We start from the raw sequence: 18,346 nt of genomic DNA, 5'->3' as shown, positions 1-18,346 counted from the left end.
GAGCCGTCACAGCAACTAAGGGAGAGGAAAAGAGAGAGGAAAAGAACAAAGAGTCTCACATTTAGGATGAGAACAGCTGTGATTCAGGACTCCTGGGTTCTCTCCCTGGCTCTGGGAGGGGAGTGGGGTCTAGTGGTTAGAGGAGAAGGCTGCTGGGAGCCAGGACTCCTGGGTTCTCTCCCTGGCTCTGAGAGGGGAGTGGGGTCTAGTGGTTAGAGGAGAAGGATGCTGGGAGCCAGGACTCCTGGGTTCTCTCCCTAGCTCTGGGAGGGGAGTGGGGTCTAGTGGTTAGAGGAGAAGGATGCTGGGAGCCAGGACTCCTGGGTTCTCTCCCTGGCTCTGGGAGGGGAGTGGGGTCTAGTGGTTAGAGGAGAAGGATGCTGGGAGCCAGGACTCCTGGGTTCTCTCCCTGGCTCTGGGAGGGGAGTGGGGGTTTATGGTTAGAGCGAGGGGGAGGGATATGCACAGAGCCAGTTTTTCACGGGAAACCTTTCCCCTCCCATCTCTGCCCCCCCCCCCCCTTGCTAGCGGATCTCTCCCAGGTCTGTGGCAGGAGGGCATCAGACATGGTGACCCTCCCAGCCTCCGTCTGCCCCAGCCCCAAGCTCGCAGCCCCCCAGCCCGTGTGGCTGATGCACCTCAGAGAGCGTGTCCCCCCCCCCATGCCCTGCGTCCCAGCTATGATCAGCTGTACTTGCCCTGGGCTCCTAGCACACCCGGACGCTCCTGCGGGCCTCGCAGCTTGGACTGTCTGCCTGGGCAGGAAGTGGCTGGGCCTGGCGCCCAGCCAGGGGAGGGAGAGGAAGCGGGAGAGGCCCATGCGGGGGGGAGCCGGTGGCCTCTGGCACTAGGATGGGGCAGAGGTGGATTTGACCCTGGTACCTCTAGGCCAGCTGGGGACGAGCTGGTGCCACAGGTGAGCTACTGAGAGGAACTGTCCGGCCGCTGCCTCAAGCTTGCTGGCAACGTGGTTTGATGGCAGGCCAGGCCCCCGAGCTCCCGGGGAGGCTCTGCCCTTTGAGCCATGTTCTGTGTGGAGGTTTCCTAGACGAGGGGCTGGAGGGGACCTCAAGGGGGCCTCAGGGCCGGTGCCCAGCGCCAAGTCAGAGCCGAGGGACCCCCCGAGCGGCCCTGACAGGGTGTGTCCAGCCTGGTCTTAAAACCCTCCAGTGACACGGTTCCCTGGGTAACCTGTTCGGGGGTAGTCCCGGCTGTTCTTTTGGCGGCCACTAAGTGTCTTCAGGGCTGACAAACAACAGTTGCATTTGTGGGATCACGCTCCCGAGGCAGCTGCATCCCAGTGCCAGGCGAGCCGTCCTCGTGTGCCGTTACGTGCAGCTGTTCCTCGGCTGCCCCACTCCAGAGGCGGCTGCATCCCAGTCCCAGGCGAGCCGTCCTCATGTGCCGTTATGTGCGGCTGTTCCCCAGCTGCCCCACCCTGAGGCAGCTGCATCCCAGTGCCAGGTGAACCATCCTTGTGTGCCGTTATGTGCGGCTGTTCCCCAGCTGCCCCACCCTGAGGCAGCTGCATCTCAGTGCCAGGTGAGCTGTCCTCGTCTGCTGTTATGTGCAGCTGTTCCCTGGCTGCCCCACCCCAGAGGCGGCTGCATCGCAGGTCTGGGTAAGCCATCGCTGTGCAGCGTTATGCCCCACCCCAGAAGCAACTGCATCTCAGTGCTCTGTATACACAATCCCAGGAATATGGGTCTGAGATAATTTGTGCAGATGAGTCCACTTCTGTTGCAGGAGTGAGGGTGGGAGTGAAATCCCCATGATATTAACCCTCTACTTTCCAGTCCCTGACCCTGAACAACAGCCCCCACCTCTGGAGTGGAGCAGCTGGGGAACAGCCACACATAACGCCGCATGGGGACAGCTCACCCCGTGCTGAGCTGCAGCCTCCTGTGGCTCATTATCTGACCACAGTTCAGGCCCTGAGCAACCAGCACAGAGCTGGCCCCACCCAGGCTTTCCCCCTGCACTTGGTTGTTTTCATTCACTAAAGCCCATGGCTGCCAACTCTCTGAGCCCCTTGAACCAGGCTGGGGAACCGGCCTGAGCTCAATGAAGTGCTAATAGAGCCCTGCTGCAGTGCTCCCCTCCCAGAGCCACAGATGGAACCCAGGAGTCCCGGCCCCCAGCCCCCCTGCTCTAACCCACTTGTCATAACTATAAAGGGAAGGGTAACAGCCCTCCAGTGTACAATACTATAAAATCCCTCCTGGCCAGAGACTCCAAAATCCTTTTACCTGTAAAGGGTTAAGAAGCTCAGGTAACCTGGCTGACACCTGACCCAAAGGACCAATAAGGGGACAAGATACTTTCAAATCTTGGGGGGGGGAAAGGCTTTTGTTTGTGCTCTTTGTTTTGGTGAGAGTTCGCTCTTGGGACTAAGAGGGACCAGACATCAATCCAGGCTCTCCAAATCTTTCTGAACAAGTCTCTCATATTTCAAACTTGTAAGTAAACAGCCAGGCAAGGCGTGTTAGGTTTATCTTTGTTTTCTCAACTTGTAAATGTATCTTTTACTAGGGTGTTTACCTCTGTTTGCTGTAACTTTGAACCTAAGGCTAGAGGGAGGTCCTCTGGGCTCTTTAAGTTTGATTACCCTGTAAAGTTATTTTCATCCTGATTTTACAGAGATGATTTTGACCTTTTTCTTTAATTAAAAGCCTTTTTTAATAACCTGATTGATTTTTCCTTGTTTTTAGATCCAAGGGGATTGGATCTGGATCCACCAGGAGTTGGTGGGAGAAAGGAGGGGGGATGGTTAATTTCTCCTTGTTTTAAGATCCAAGGGGTTGGATCTGTGTTCACCAGGGAGTTGGTGGAAGAGTCTCTCAAGGCTACCCAGGGAAGGGAGTTAGCCCATTGGGAGTGGTGGCAGCGGACCAGATCTAAGCTGGTAGTTAAGCTTAGAAGTTTTCATGCAGGCCCCCACATCTGTACCCTAAAGTTCAGAGTGGGGAAGGAGCCTTCACACCACTAGACCCCACTTCCCTCCCAGAGCTGGGAATAGAACCCAGGAGTCCTGACTCCTACCCCCCCCCCACCTCCATGTTGTGTGAGAGGCTCACAGATACTTTGCTTCCCCAGGGGGGGTCGTTTAATGTCATCAAAATACAACACAGGGGCGACCGGCGCTCAGAGACGGGGAGGGTGGACAGGGATGGGGAAGACAGGCCAGGCGCAGGCTGGGGACTCGGATTTGGGGGGGATAAGGCCTGAAGAGGGGACAAGGATGGGGAATCCAGGCCAGGAAGGGGGAGGGGACAGGGATGGGGGGACAAGGCTGGGAGGGGGAAAGGAGAGGGATGGAGGATCCAGGCCCGGGGGACAGGCTGGGGAGTCGGCCGGGGGCTAGAGGGGCCAGGCCGGGGTGATCAGAGCCGGGCTGCTGCTGACAGGCGGATCACAGAGGGGGGAGCGGGGGGCACTTGGCAGCCCTCAGGTCTGTGCTGCTGGTTCTGCCCCAGCCCCCAGGTATGCAGCATCGCTGTGGGGCTCCGAGCCGGCCCCTCCAAGCAGTGTCCGGTCCCCAAACGGATCCCCCAGCAGGGGGTGCCTCAGAGCCGTGAGATATCATAGGCGCTGCAAGGAAAAGGGAGAGAGGGTGAGGGGGGCTGGGCTGGAGGGACCCTGCGGGGCCCAAGAGGGGACGGGGGTGGCTCTCACCTCCTCCGCTTCCGGCCCCCACATCCGGGGAGCTTCCCGTATTTACCACCTGGGGATGGAGAGAAAACGAGTGTGAATCCTGGCTCCCAGCCCCGCTCTACCCATCAGACCCCACTCCCCTCCCAGAGCCGGGGAGAGAACCCAGGCATCCTGGCTCCCAGCCCTGCTCTATCCATCAGACCCCACTCCCATCCCAGAGCCGGGGAGAGAACCCAGGAGTCCTGGCTCCAGGCCCTACTCACAGGTGAGGATGAGGATGCCCAGGACGAAGAGGATGGCGGCGGCTATCAGGCCCCACTTGCGCAGGGAGTGGTAATCTGGAAGGGAGGAGGGAAGGGGGTGACTGTGAGTCGAGTGAGGTGAGCAGCAGCACCCCCTGCTGCTCGAGGCAGGAACAACTGCTACCCACCGTAAATGAAGATTTCCTGTTGGCTTTGGCCGGCTCCTGTGGGGGCAGAGAGAGAATTACCCCAAATGCCCAGCTCGGGGGGAGGGGACGGGAGGAATGAGTCAGGGACCTTTCCCCTCTGGGGGGCTCCGGCTCCGATCCGGCCCCAGGGCACTCACCTGATCTGGCCGAGCTCCCGGGCTCTCTGTGGGTAACAGGCCTCGTGGAGCCTAGAAAGAACAAGTTCTGGGGTGAAAAGGATCCAGGGACCCCAGCTAAGATCTGCTCTCCCCCCCCCCCGCCTCTGGGATGGGGCACAGGGCAGCTGGTTATCCAGGGAGCCCTCTCCCGGCCCCGAGATGCAGCCACCTCTGGGGTGGGATGTGAGGGGCTGGTTATCCAGGGACTCCTTGCTTGGCACTGAGATGCGGCTGCTTCTGGGGTGGGACATGGGGGGGCTGGTTATCCAGGGAGCCCTCTCCCGGTCCTGAGATGAGGCTGCCTCTGGGGTGGGATGTGGGGGGCCTGGTTATCCAGTGACCCCTCGCTTGGTACTGAGATGCGGCCGCCTCTGGGCTGTTACCTGTCAGCTCTATGTTCTTGGGGAACCAGGGTGCAGTATCCAGTCTGTTTGATTCACGAAGGACACCCCCCCCCCCCAGCCTCTGCTTGAACCAAAGCTGATCAGAAGAAAGACTTGCAGAGAGCAGTGAAGGGCGGGGGGAGACACACCTAAACCCCTGGGACAAGGGTGACGGATTAAGGAAACTCCCCTAGCCTCATTTGCATCAAAGATGGGACAGGGAGGCATCCCCATTAGCATACAGAATGGAGAACAGAGATTCCAAGGCAAGAACCGCACTGAACTCTGGGACCAGAAAAGCAGGGAAGCACTGCATGCTGGGGGATCTCTGCTCCAGATGTCAATGAACCCGCCTGCCCACACCCAGCTCAGCAGTTATCAGAGCAATTCTAGTAATCAATCCTTGATTGGTATCCAAAATACTGCAGCTGCCTAGTTGCATTGTGAGCTCCCTCGAAAAAACACCTCCCATAGCCAGGAATGAGCAGTTCCTATTGTCTAGCCTGAACGAAACAACTTTGGTATTCTCCCTTGAGCCATCAGTTTACCCACAAACAAATCTAGTGTTCTCCCTTGAACCATTGCTCTTTCCCTACAAAAACTCCTACCCACGCTCCAGTCAGTGTTCTGATGCCTGGATCCAACATCTGCATCAGTTCCATTGGGACTTCATCTTCTCCTGACTGATCGTGCTGGGGGCTCTGCCTGTCTCCAGCACTCCGGACCCTCCCCTACCACCACCACCTGGGACCCCCGACCGGTTCAAGCTTCACGGCGAGAACCCAGCTCTCTCTCTAGGTGTAGCCTTCTGACCCTGACTTGTGTGATCACTTATAGTTTTCTAAACCGGACTTTTGTCATCAAATTTAAGCTAGATTCAATAATGTCACTGTTTTCTTTGTTTGGCTCCCCTTGTATTGTTACCACCTGGCAATAAATAACTTTTATGGTTAAGCTGGTTGCTTCCCTCCCTCTCTCTCTCTCTCGTGTTTTTGGCTTCCCCATTCGCTCTGCAGCAACGCCCCTCTGACCTAAGCTATAGATCCCTGCAGCGCCCAAAAATCCTGTGGGGTTTGCTCATCAAGTGGGTTACTCCCAGAACGATTGTAATGTGACAGTGGGGATAGGGACGTGCTGAACCTGGCAGCTTGGAGGTGCTGCTCGACCCAGCCTGCTGAGTCCAGGGACATATAGGAGATCCGTTTGAAAGTGCTGATTGACCCGGTCCGCTCAGACTTGCTCTGTTAGTGTGTGAGTGTGAGTGTGTGATTCTGGGGCTCGAGGAACCCAGCCCTGGGGAACCGAGGTCCTGCAGGAGAGCTCCACTGGGAGGGGACTTGCAGAAGGGGGAAGTAGAGCTCCGTATGAGAACACACAAGTGACACAAGCAGTACATTGATAAAATTACCGAACCCTCCCCCCCAGAAGAGTAATCCTTATAAATGAGCGTACCCCAAAGTAACAGGCAAATCTGGTAACAGGGGTGGGACGTGGGGGGCTGGTTATCCAGGGAGCCCTTGCACGACCATGAGATGCAGCCACTTCTGGGGCTGGTTATCCAGGGAGCCCTTGCCTAGCACCGAGATGCGGCTGCCTCTGGGGTGGAACGTGGGGGGGAGCGGGGGCTGGTTGTTTCTCCTACCTGAAGCGGTTGTGCTCGTGCTGCTGGAACTGGACCCTCCAGACCCTGTGGTGGCTGCAGGGAGATCAAAGGAGGGTGGGACTCAGATCTTGGACCCTTCTGCCCCCCCCCCCCCGCCAGCTCTGCCGGTGCCCCTCACTCCTGACCTGCAGCCCTGGTTATCCCAGCCCTGGGGTTCCCCACAACAGCTCGGCCGGTGCCCCTCACTCCCAACCTGCAGCCCTGGTTATCCCAGCCCTGGAGTTCCCCACAACAGCTCTGCCGGTGCCCCTCACTCCTGACCTGCAGCCCTGGTTATCCCAGCCCTGGGGTTCCCCTCAACAGCTCGGCCGGTGCCCCTCACTCCTGACCTGCAGCCCTGGTTATCCCAGCCCTGGGGTTCCCCTCAACAGCTCGGCCGGTGCCCCTCACTCCTGACCTGCAGCCCTGGTTATCCCAGCCCTGGGGTTCCCCACAACAGCTCTGCCGGTGCCCCTCACTCCTGACCTGCAGCCCTGGCTATCCCAGCCCTGGGGTTCCCCTCAACAGCTCGGCCGGTGCCCCTCACTCTCGTCCCGCAGCCCTGGTTATCCCAGCCCTGGGGTTCCCCTCAACAGCTCGGCCGGTGCCCCTCACTCTCGTCCCGCAGCCCTGGTTATCCCAGCCCTGGGGTTCCCCACAACAGCTCGGCCGGTGCCCCTCACTCCTGACCTGCAGCCCTGGTTATCCCAGCCCTGGGGTTCCCCACAACAGCTCGGCCGGTGCCCCTCACTCCTGACCCGCAGCCCTGGTTATCCCAGCCCTGGAGTTCCCCACAACAGCTCGGCCGGTGCCCCTCACTCCTGACCCGCAGCCCTGGTTATCCCAGCCCTGGGGTTCCCCTCAACAGCTCGGCCGGTGCCCCTCACTCTCGTCCCGCAGCCCTGGTTATCCCAGCCCTGGGGTTCCCCTCAACAGCTCGGCCGGTGCCCCTCACTCTCGTCCCGCAGCCCTGGTTATCCCAGCCCTGGGGTTCCCCTCAACAGCTCGGCCGGTGCCCCTCACTCTCGTCCCGCAGCCCTGGTTATCCCAGCCCTGGGGTTCCCCACAACAGCTCGGCCGGTGCCCCTCACTCCTGACCTGCAGCCCTGGTTATCCCAGCCCTGGGGTTCCCCACAACAGCTCGGCCGGTGCCCCTCACTCCTGACCTGCAGCCCTGGTTATCCCAGCCCTGGGGTTCCCCACAACAGCTCGGCCGGTGCCCCTCACTCCTGACCTGCAGCCCTGGTTATCCCAGCCCTGGAGTTCCCCACAACAGCTCGGCCGGTGCCCCTCACTCCTGACCCGCAGCCCCCTGCTCTCCCAGCTGGTCCTTCTTCCATTTTTAATGTCCTTGTCACTCTTTTCAGGCTGAGCTCTTATGTAGGGAGCTTTTCCCAGCCAAGTCACACCTAACTGGGGTGTTGCCACTGGAGGGACTGGGGGGCACATTGTGGGGCAGAGCAGTTACCTGCTGTATGATTGGGGGGGTGGACAAAGCCCTGGCTGGGATGATTTACTGGGTGTTGGTCCTGCTTTTAGCAGGGGGTTGGACTAGGTGACCTCCTGAGGCCTCTTCCAACACTGATCTTCTATGATTCTATGACTGGGGCTATGTGGAGGGGATCTGGCTTGGCCTGGAGTGGGGAGCTCCCACCCTTGGTCATCCCATCTTCCACATGATGCCTACTACCTGCACTAGATGTGTTTTCCCACTCTGCATCTTGGTCTCCATCTGGCCATGTCATGCAAAGAAAGAACTGAGATTAGAAACAACGGATCAGCCACCTCTGGGGTGGGACAGTCGGGGAACAGCTGCACATAACGCCACACAGGGATGGCTTTTCTGGCATTAAGATGCAGCCACCTCTGGGGCGGAGCAGCTGGGGAACAGCTGCACATAACGCCACACAGGGATGGCTTTTCTGGCATTAAGATGCAGCCACCTCTGGGGCGGAGCAGCTGGGGAACAGCTGCACATAACGCCACACAGGGATGGCTGCCAGGCACTGATATTCACCTCTCAAATCCAAGTTGGGGTCAGATGTGGTCATGACTCCAGAGTCCTGCCCCACTTCGGGCGTCGGGATGACGATTGCTGATGAAGGATAAAAGCCTCCGTGTGCATGTGTGAGCGACAATGACCCACATGGCAGCTAGTCTGTATCCCACACACACACACCCCCCCACAGCACCGGGCTGATCCCAACCAGCAGGGACACCCACACACAGAGCGCCCCTTCTGGGTCCCAGCCCGCTCCCTGCAGCACAGCGCCCTCTGCTGACCCACCGCTCCCCGCAACCCTTCTGACCCCCCGCTCCGCTCTCCACAGCACAGCGCCCCCTACTAACTCCCTGCCCTGCTCCCCACAGCACACCTGTCCATGCAGTGGGCTCTGGGCTGTCACTTACCCCCCTGCTTATCCTCAAGGATTGTCTTAGCCAGCAAAGGCGTCACTACGACATCCTTCAGGGAGTTATCTGTGGGAGCTGTGAAAGTAGAAAGAATTATATTGTAAAAATAGAATGGATTGAAGAAATGCTGTATGTTCCTTTTAGCAGGAATGAGGAATGTTGAAATACAGGTGTCAGGAAGAGAAACATTAAGGTATAGACCAATGAGTCCACTTAAGCTAATGGTGGGGCATTAACAGGAGATCGGTAAGAGTTAGTAAGGAAATAAGATATGTGTGTCTAGCCCCAGGTAAACTTATCAATTCTGCTTCCTTTGTTATCTTGTTAAGTTCGCGCCCTTTTATCTGTATAAATAAGATAGTTTGAGTTTTGCATGGTGCTCACATTATCTGGGTGCATTGGCAGAGCGCTGCGCTAATAAACAGAGTGGTTTGACAACCTGATTCTAACTTTGACAATTTGGAGGTTCCACTGAGATGGCAACCGTCTTCGCTGGGGCTGTGTGATTCCTGACCGTTTTTGTAGGATGTCCGTGGCAGCCGATGAGGAAGACACATTAATTGGTTTGGCAGCCTTGCGTCCGATCAATAGACGGTCACCAACCTCCCCAGTTCAGGAACAACTCCCAGGGGTCTCCAGTTCAGGCCAGCCCGGATCGTCCGATACCGCCCAGACCCATTCCTCCGGTACCGCTCAGGCCCATAAAGAAAAAACCCCCGTTCCCCCGAAACCCTCCAGTCTGCCTGACTCCTCCTCTTTCCCCCATACATACGAAGATAGCCTGGATACTGATTGGGCCCAACGCTTGCGCTCTGGCTCTAAAACTGTCCAGGCTCCCCTCCGAATCCTGCATACTGGGGGCCAAGAAGGGGGTCCCACTTGGAGCTATAAACCCTGGACTCGCACAGAGCTCCTTTCAATTGTAAAAGGCTTTCTGAAGCCCCTGGAAAATCCTACCAAATTCGCAGAGGAATTTTTGTTAGTGTGCGACACCTATGAACCCTCTGAGACAGACCTCCTGCAGCTGTGCAAGCTACTTGTAACCCCTAGCGAGCATGAAAAATGGCTCACAGCAGCAAATTGGCCCGCCAGTGAGCGCCACTCTAATTTGCCAGACACCGGTCCTGACGCTGAATCCCGGAAAAAGTGTAAAGACCGAGCTAAAAACTTACATGAGGCCATTCCTCGAGTGTGGACTCCAAAAACCAACTGGACAGCCATACATTGCTGTAAACAGCGACAGGGAGAAAACCCGGGCAACTATCGCACCCGGCTGACTGATGTTTTTCTGCAACATTCTGGTATACAGCAACCGGATAAAAACGCACTCTAAAAGGAAAGGAGGAACAGTCCTCCCAACAGTTAATGGCCCTGCAAATACAGCATTATTCAGGGCAGGGCAAACAGTACCGGGGACGGGGCCGTGGTCGCGGGAGGGGCCGAGGAACTGGATTTTCGGGTTTGGGGGATGTTTGTAATTACTGTAAGCAGCCCGGACATTGGAAGAACGAGTGTCCGTGCCAGCCTGAGAGCTCTGTAAATAACCAATTAGACCCCCTGTCGGCACAGCCCGACAATCCCCAGCCTTACTTTGTCCCACAGTAATGACGGGAACAAGGGGAACCTCAGGAAATTTTAGCTCCTTTACTACCTCTCACTCCCACGGGTGAGTGTCTTTTGACTATTAATGATCTTTCTCTCCCTTTCCTTGTTGATACGGGAGCTTCGCTCTCTGCAGTTCGTACTACTGATCTGCCTGCGGTTCCCCGCTCCGGAAAAACTATGTCCGCTGTGGGTATTACGGGAATCCCAACCCCTTATCCCCTTTCAAAACCTCTACCGGTCCAGGTCGGTCCCCTTTCCGCGGATCATGCCTTCCTTCTCTCCGATTCCACTCCGGTAAACCTTTTGGGTCGGGATCTGTTATGTAAACTTGGCTGTACCATCTATTCTTCCCCAGATGGTGTCTACTTACAAATTCCCCAGTCCTCTCTGAGCGATTCTGTGGCCTCCCTGCTGTCTGAAACTTCCCTTTCCTCTCCAGTTCCCTGTTACCCATTGATCCCGTCCCTTGAACACCTAGTTTCGCAGGTCCCATCTTTTCTGTGGCCAACCCACCCATCTGAAGTGGGCCGCTTAAATACTGACCCCGTCTGCATTACTGTTGACTCCTCCAAATCCCTGCCTCGCCTGTCTCAATACCCTTTAAACCCCAAAGCAGAGGCTGGCATTGCTCCGGTCATGCCCGCCCTGCGGGAACAAGGCATTATTGTCCCCTGCTCCAGCCCCTGTAACACCCCTATCCTCCCAGTTCGAAAAGCTGATGGTAAATCGTGGCCGTTTGTTCAGGATCTTCGAGCCATTAACCGCATTGTTATACCCACTTTTCCTGTTGTCCCTAACTCAGCAATGATTCTGGCTTCTATCCTACCAGGTGCAACTCATTTTACTGTTGTTGATTTGTGCTCTGCTTTCTTTTCTGTCCCGGTTCACCCTGACTCCCAGTACCTCTTTGCCTTTTCTTACAAGGGGCAGCAGTACACATGGACCATGCTCCCTCAGGGGGATACTGAAAGCCCATCTTACTTTTCCCAAGCATTAACCCGAGACCTTGCTGACCTTGTTTTTCCGTCCGGGTCCACACTAGTCCAATATGCAGATGATCTACTCCTCTGTTCCCCTTTGTTGTCTGCTTCAGAAACTGATTCTTTAGTGCTCCTTACTGCCCTAGCAAAGAAGGGTCACAAGGCTTCTCCTCTAAGCTACAGCTCTGTCAAGCCTGTCACGTACCTTGGCTTTCTCCTCTCCCAGGGTTCCCGTACACTTTCTCCCGCCCGTGTCCAAGCTATCCTCAGCTTTCCCCGACCCCGCTCCCCACACCAGGGCCGAAAGTTTTGGGGCATGGCTGGATTTTGCAGGCAATGGATTCCCCAATATGCCTCCCTTGCAAAACCTCTCCAGGACCTCACTCGAGTCTCTGTGCCTGACCCCATGCCGTGGCCCCCTGAGGCCGACTCTGCCTTTGTTTCCCTCAAACAGGGTTTGGCTTCTGCCCCCGCCTTAGGGCTGCCTGACTATTCTAAGCCCTTTACCCTTTTCTGCCACGAACAATCTGGGTGTGCACTGGGAGTCCTCACTCAGATGCACAGAGACAAAAACCGCCCAGTGGCTTATTTCTCTGCCACTTTGACCCTGTTGCCCAAGGCTTACCCCCCTGCCTGCATGCTGTGGCTGCCGCAGTGTACCTTGTCGAAATGTCCAAATCCCTTGTCCTCCGCTCTCCTCTTACCCTCATGGTCCCTCGCTCTGTGGAAACCCTCCTGCTACAATGTAACACAGGCCACCTCTCCTCCGCCCGCCTTACCAGGTATGAACTTTTACTGCTGTCGGCTTCGTATATCACCATAAAGCGTTGTTCTCAGTTAAACCCTGCCACTCTCCTTCCTTTGTCTGATGACGGTGATCCCGATGATTGCCTTGCAACTGTCTCTGCTGTCATCGTCCCGCGCTCTGACCTTTCTGATGTCCCTCTCCCTAACTCTGACCTTGTTTTGTTTACTGATGGTTCCTGTTTTCGAGACAACCAAGGTCGTCTCCTTGCAGGATACACTGTAGTGTCACTCTCTGAAACTCTAGAAGCTGCGTCTTTACTTTCTGTAACCTCAGCGCAAGTTGCTGAATTAGTTGCCCTCACCTGTGCCTGCTTTTTGGCGGAGGGACGCTCCGCCACCATTTACACTGACTCCCGCTACGCTTTTGGGGTTGTACATGACTTTGGCACCCTCTGGCAAGCTCGGGGTTTCCTTACCTCCCCCGGTACCCCTATCAAAAATGGCCCCTACATCGCTGCTCTCCTGTATGCAGTTTTACTTCCGTCTGCCCTAGCTATTGTTAAGTGCCTTGGCCACTCGATGGCGGATACTGATGTTGCTAAGGGTAACGCATTTGCTGACGCCTCTGCTAAACATGCTGCTGCCATAGAACCTTCTCCAGATGCATTCCTAGGTTCCCTTTCTGTTTCTATACCATCGCCGTCCCTCACTAACCTCACCCTGCTCCAAGACTCTGACCCAGAAGCCGAAAAAGATTCCTGGGTTGCCCAGTTGCTCTCTACATCCTGATTCCCTTTGGCATTCGCCTGCTGGTGCCTTTGTGGCCCCCTTTTCACTCTACCCGTCCCTGGCCGCCCTGCTACACGGTGTTTCACATGTCGGAAAGGAGGGGATGGTCTGTGCTGTAACTAAGGCAGGATGGTGGGCCCCCCATTTCAGCTCTTTTGCAACCCGCCACTGTGCCGCCTGTACCACTTGCCAAAGCCACAATATTGGTAAACCTGTAAAAGTGGCTCAGGGGTTCCGGGGCCTGCCCCAAGTACCATTCTTGCATTGGCAACTTGATTTTGTACAAATGCCTAAGTGTCAACAATATGCATTTATTTTGGTTATGGTATGCTTATTTTCTGGTTGGATCAAAGCCTTTCCTTGTCGAAAGGCTGACTCACTGTCTGTTGCCAAATGTTTATTAAATCATATTATGCCTGCCAAGGGAATTCCTGCCACTCTGTCCAGTGATCGGGGTACACATTTTACCGGACAACTTGTTCAACACCTGGATCGTGTATTACATATCACACACCTGTTGCACTGTCCCTACCACCCACAGAGCGCAGGTGTAGTTGAAAGACGAAATGGTGTCCTTAAGAATAAGCTTGCTAAAATTTGTGACTCTACAGGGTTAAGCTGGCCAGCGGCTTTACCTCTGGCCCTTATGGAAATGCAATCCACTCCATCCCAAAGGCATAAATTGAGTCCCTTTGAAATTGTGATGGGACACCCTATGCGAGCTATGGCTACCATTACTCCAGTCCCAGACTTGAACTCGACTCACAGTACGCTCCTTCAATATTGCAAGGGATTAATGCAAGCCGTAAGTCACTTCCATTCACAGGGTTGAGCTGCCTGGCCAACGGAACCCACCTCTGACGCTTGCCACGACCTCGAGCCAGGTGATTGGATCTACGAACGGCACTATCATCGAAAACACGCCTTGGAGCCCCGGTGGAAGAATCCTCATCAGGTACTGCTTACTACCCAGACGGCTGTTAAACTATCTGGCATCGCAGCGTGGATACATGCTTCGCAGTGTAAGAAGGCACCATCCCCAGCAAACCAATCATCACCTCAGAACCACGCAGAGTCAATTTTGACTAAAGAAGAAGACGTAGAGGAACAGCCCGCAATACCTTACAATCTACACTCTCGTAAGGGTTGCCAGAAGCAGACGACGACCTAAAGCAAGGCGCAAGAAGAAGCAGTAGTGAGCCTAGCGCCTGCTCCCTGGTGGATGTAAAACCGTGACTGCGGTTCCCTCAGTTGAGGTTGTCAGAACTAGCAGGGCCTTGCCTCCAACATGCGCCTCTGGTGGCGCCTGTTCCTTGGCTGCTGGTGTCTTAAGGTCCGGGAAGTCCACAATGACAATTCTTTTATCCAGCAGCAAATGTGGATAGCTCAGACCCTTAATATTTCTAATTGCCGGGTCTGCAGCCACATCCCAGCCCACTCTCAAGCTGGTGTTCCTGTCCTGGCAATCCCACTCAATTCCCCAGACCTCACTGGAGGACCTCGTCCGTTTAACAAAACATGGAACAGCAATGACACTTGGGAAGCAGTGGGAATAAATGTATCAAAATGGATAAGTGTGGTGGAGGGAAAAGGTCATTGGTGTTGGGTGTGTAATGGGACAGAGCTGGATCTGGGGAAAAGTCGTTGCCTTCGGCATATTGTGGCCAATGGTGTATGGGATTATTCTAACAAAACTAAAGAGTGGCGGGCCAGGGATGGGAATATGAATTTTTTCTCACCTGGGATCAAACAGAAAAATCAATCTCATGTTCCCCTACAGTAACCTTAGTAAGAACAATACAATCTTTCAATGCCATGCAAATAACACCACTCCTCGTAAGGAGAATTACCCTGTGCCCTTTGGGGGATATTACTCCTCCTTTGCAAACACCTATATGACAAATCGGTGCAACTGACCCTTTCCGGCCTTGATAGGGCATCATTGGGTTTGTGGGACCAAAGCTTATACCGCATTACCAGCTAATTGGTCAGGTACCTGTTATCCCGCCCGACTCTTCCCAGTATTCCGAGTGCTAGGGTCCTTCCCACGAGAACGCCTCTGTAATTTCAGGCGAAAAAAAAGGGACTTACCAGATGCCCAATGGTATGTAAATAACATAAGCCCCTTAACCTGGGAAGAGGCCACTGGTGGTTCCCTTATCCCACTTGGGGGAGTAATACACCATGCAAAAAGGCTTCTGAGGTTACAAGCAGTAGTTGAAATAATGGCAAATGAAACCGGAAAAGTTTAAGAGCCCTGGCCAAAGAAACAGGGGCGATCCGACAGATGGCCCTCCAAAACCATCAAGCATTGGACATAGTGCTGGTGGCCAAAGGAAGGACCTGTGCTCTCACTGGAAAAGAATGTTGTGTGTTTCTACCTGACGACACCAATGAGGTACTAGATCGCGCTAGCCACTTAGAACAAATCGCATATCTTCCCCATGAAGAGCCGAGTTCTTTATGGAAGTGGCTAAGTAACCTGTTCAATTTCTCTGGCATAGGAAACTGATTGTTTCAGGGAGCCCTGACTATCCTGTTTGGAATCCTAATGATTTTTGTATGTTTTCAGTTAATCTCCTGTTGTATCCAGAATTGTGTAAGGTATGCCACCCAGGTGACTGCCCCAAAACAGAGTGCTAATATGATGATTTTAAATATCACTGATGAACAAGGAGATAAAGAACGGTTAATATGTGGAACCCGGTAATTGTTGGTCATAGCGTATCTTGACCAAAAGGAGGGATTGTGAAAGTAGAATGAATTATATTAAAAATAGAATGGATTGAAGAAATGCTGTATGTACCTTTAAGCAGAAATAAGGAATGTTGAAATACAGGTGTCAGGAAGAGAAACATTAAGGTATACAACAATGAGTCCACTTAAGCTAATGGTGGGACATTAACAGGAGATCGGTAAGAGTTAGTAAGGAAATAAGATATGTGTGTCTAGCCCCAGGTAAACTTATCAGTTCTGCTTCCTTTGTTATCTTGTTAAGTTCACGCCCTTTTATCTGTATAAATAAGATAGTTTGAGTCTTGCATGGTGCTCACATTATCTGGGTGCATTGGCAGAGCGCTGTGCTAATAAACAGAGTGGTTTGACAAATTGTGAGTCCTGAATCTGACTTTGACAGAGCAAAGGGCTGAGTGGGAGATTTTGGGTGGGGGAGCCCCAGGCCAGACAGGCAGACCCATGGCTTGTTGTCCTCTGCCACCCAGCTTCCATTGTGTGTGTGTGTGTGTGTGTGTCCGTCCGTCCGTCCCTGCTGGAGGGGACGAACCCTGCTCCGTGTGTGTGTATGCATGCGTGTGAGCGGTGCACGCTGCCCGGAAACAGCCCTACTCTGCTTCACATCATATTCCCTGTACAGCTCTTGATTGAGGGGGATTCCCCTTTCTCCCCCTAAAGAGAAGGAACCTGAGACACAGAGAAGCGAAGAGACATGCCCAAGGTCACATAAAAGGACAGAAACAGAGGGGGGGGAACAGATCCCCAGGAGCCCTGGCTCCCAGCCCCCCATCTAACCACTAGACCCCACTCCCCTCCCAGAGCTGGGATAGAACCCAGGAGTCCTGGCTCCCAGCCCCACCAGGACAGCCGGTCCCGCCTACAGATGTTTCCCAAGGCTGGATTTCCTGGTCAGCCAAGGGGTCTGGTGCCCCAGGGCTGTGGATGCTGGTGCTACCCAGGGTGTGGTGCCATAGGGAGAGGCAGGTGACACTTACCTTGCTGAGTCAGAACCAGGACTGGGACCAGGACCAGGAACAAGAATACAGAGACCTGGACCTGCAGCAAAACCAGAGAGACTCAATTGTCCTGGGCTCTGTTGGCACCCCTCACTCCCACCCGCAGCTCCATGCCAGCCCAGGTCTGAGCCCGCCTCCAGCTCTGCCCGTGCCCCTCACTCCTGACCTGCAGCACCTGCTAGCCCTGCCCTGGGCTCCCCGCCCAGGCATTCATATGTAGTGGTGCAGCGCCGTACTGAATCAGACTAGCCACGAGGGACTACTAAGGTGACCAACGTGTGTGAAATGTTTTCAAAGCCTGAGATGTCTGGGAGGAGAGACCCAGCAGTGTTGGGGTGGGGCTGGGGGGGGATTTGCTTTGTTGATTTATGAGCTACTGGGGGAGCTGCTGCCCGCAGGAACGGGCTCAGGCTCTCAGCAGACTCAGGCAGCATTGCTGGGTCAGTCACACCCAGGGAAGCTCCCCACACCCAGCAATGGGCTCAGGCTTTCATAGAATCATAGAATCTCAGGGTTGGAAGGGACCTCAGGAGGTCATCTAGTCCAACCCCCTGCTCAAAGCAGGACCAATCCCCAACTAAATCATCCCAGCCAGGGCTTTGTCAAGCCTGACCTTGAAAACCTCTAAGGAAGGAGATTCCACCACCTCCCTAGGTAACCCATTCCAGTGCTTCACCGCCCTCCTAGTGAAAAAGTTTTTCCTAATATCCAAACTAAACCTTCCCCACTGCAACTTGAGACCATTACTCCTAGTTCTGTCATCTAGTACCACTGAGAACAGTCTAGATCCATCCTCTTTGGAACCCCCTTTCAGATAGTTGAAAGCAGCTATCAAATCCCCCCTCATTCTTCTCTTCTGCAGACTAAACAATCCCAGTTCCCACAGCCTCTCCTCATAGGTCATGTGCTCCAGCCCCCTAATCATTTTTGTTGCCCTCCGCAGGACTCTTTCCAATTTTTCCACATCCTTCTTGTAGTGTGGGGCCCAAAACTGGACACAGTACTCCAGATGAGGCCTCACCAATGTCGAATAGAGGGGAATGATCATGTCCCTCGATCTGCTGGCAATGCTCCTACTTATACAGCCCAAAATGCCGTTAGCCTTCTTGGCAACAAGGGCACACTGTTGACTCATATCCAGCTTCTCGTCAACTGTAACCCCTAGGTCCTTTTCTGCAGAACTGCTTCCTAGCCATTCGGTTCCTAGTCTGTAACAGTGCCTGGGATTCTTCCTTCCTAAGTGCAGGACTCTGCACTTGTCCTTGTTGAAACTCATCAGGTTTCTTTTGGCCCAATCCTCTAATTTGTCTAGGTCCCTCTGTATCCTATCCCTACCCTCCAGCGTATCTACCACTCCTCTTAGTTTAGTGTCATCTGCAAACTTGCTGAGAGTGTAGTCCATGCCATCCTCCAGATCATTAATGAAGATATTGAACAAAACCAGCCCCAGGACCGACCCTTGGGGCACTCCGCTTGATACCAGCTGTCAACTAGACATGGAGCCGTTGATCACTACCCGTTGAGCCCGACGATCTAGCCAGCTTTCTATCCACCTTATAGTCCATTCATCCAGCCCATACTTCTTTAACTTGCTTGCAAGAATACTGTGGGAGACCGAATCAAAAGCTTTGCTAAAGTCAAGGAATAACACATCCACTGCTTTCCCCTCATCCACAGAGCCAGTTATCTCCTCATAGAAGGCAATTAGGTTAGTCAGGCATGACTTCCCCTTGGTGAATCCATGCTGACTGTTCCTGATCACTTTCCTCTCCTCTA

The 18,346-nt window shown here is 54.4% G+C and overlaps 1 protein-coding gene across 1 annotated transcript in view; it reads right to left on the bottom strand.

Moving 5' to 3' along the window:
- Positions 1 to 3,566: 3,566 nt before the first annotated feature.
- The window catches only part of FXYD5 (FXYD domain containing ion transport regulator 5), a 17,993-nt gene continuing 3,213 nt past the window's right edge, over positions 3,567 to 18,346 (bottom strand). Inside the window, 10 exon segments of the mRNA XM_065420577.1 lie at positions 3,567 to 3,591; positions 3,676 to 3,724; positions 3,918 to 3,992; positions 4,085 to 4,120; positions 4,243 to 4,293; positions 6,289 to 6,408; positions 7,976 to 8,020; positions 8,306 to 8,383; positions 8,698 to 8,775; positions 16,550 to 16,610. Coding sequence (XP_065276649.1) covers positions 3,567 to 3,591; positions 3,676 to 3,724; positions 3,918 to 3,992; positions 4,085 to 4,120; positions 4,243 to 4,293; positions 6,289 to 6,408; positions 7,976 to 8,020; positions 8,306 to 8,383; positions 8,698 to 8,775; positions 16,550 to 16,610 — 618 coding nt within the window.

Source organism: Emys orbicularis, chromosome 20, assembly GCF_028017835.1.
Source record: "Emys orbicularis isolate rEmyOrb1 chromosome 20, rEmyOrb1.hap1, whole genome shotgun sequence".
In the NCBI taxonomy this organism is placed as follows: domain Eukaryota; kingdom Metazoa; phylum Chordata; order Testudines; family Emydidae; genus Emys; species Emys orbicularis.
The sequence above is the reverse complement of the archived record's forward strand: the minus strand, read 5'-3'. Positions and strand labels throughout refer to the sequence as shown.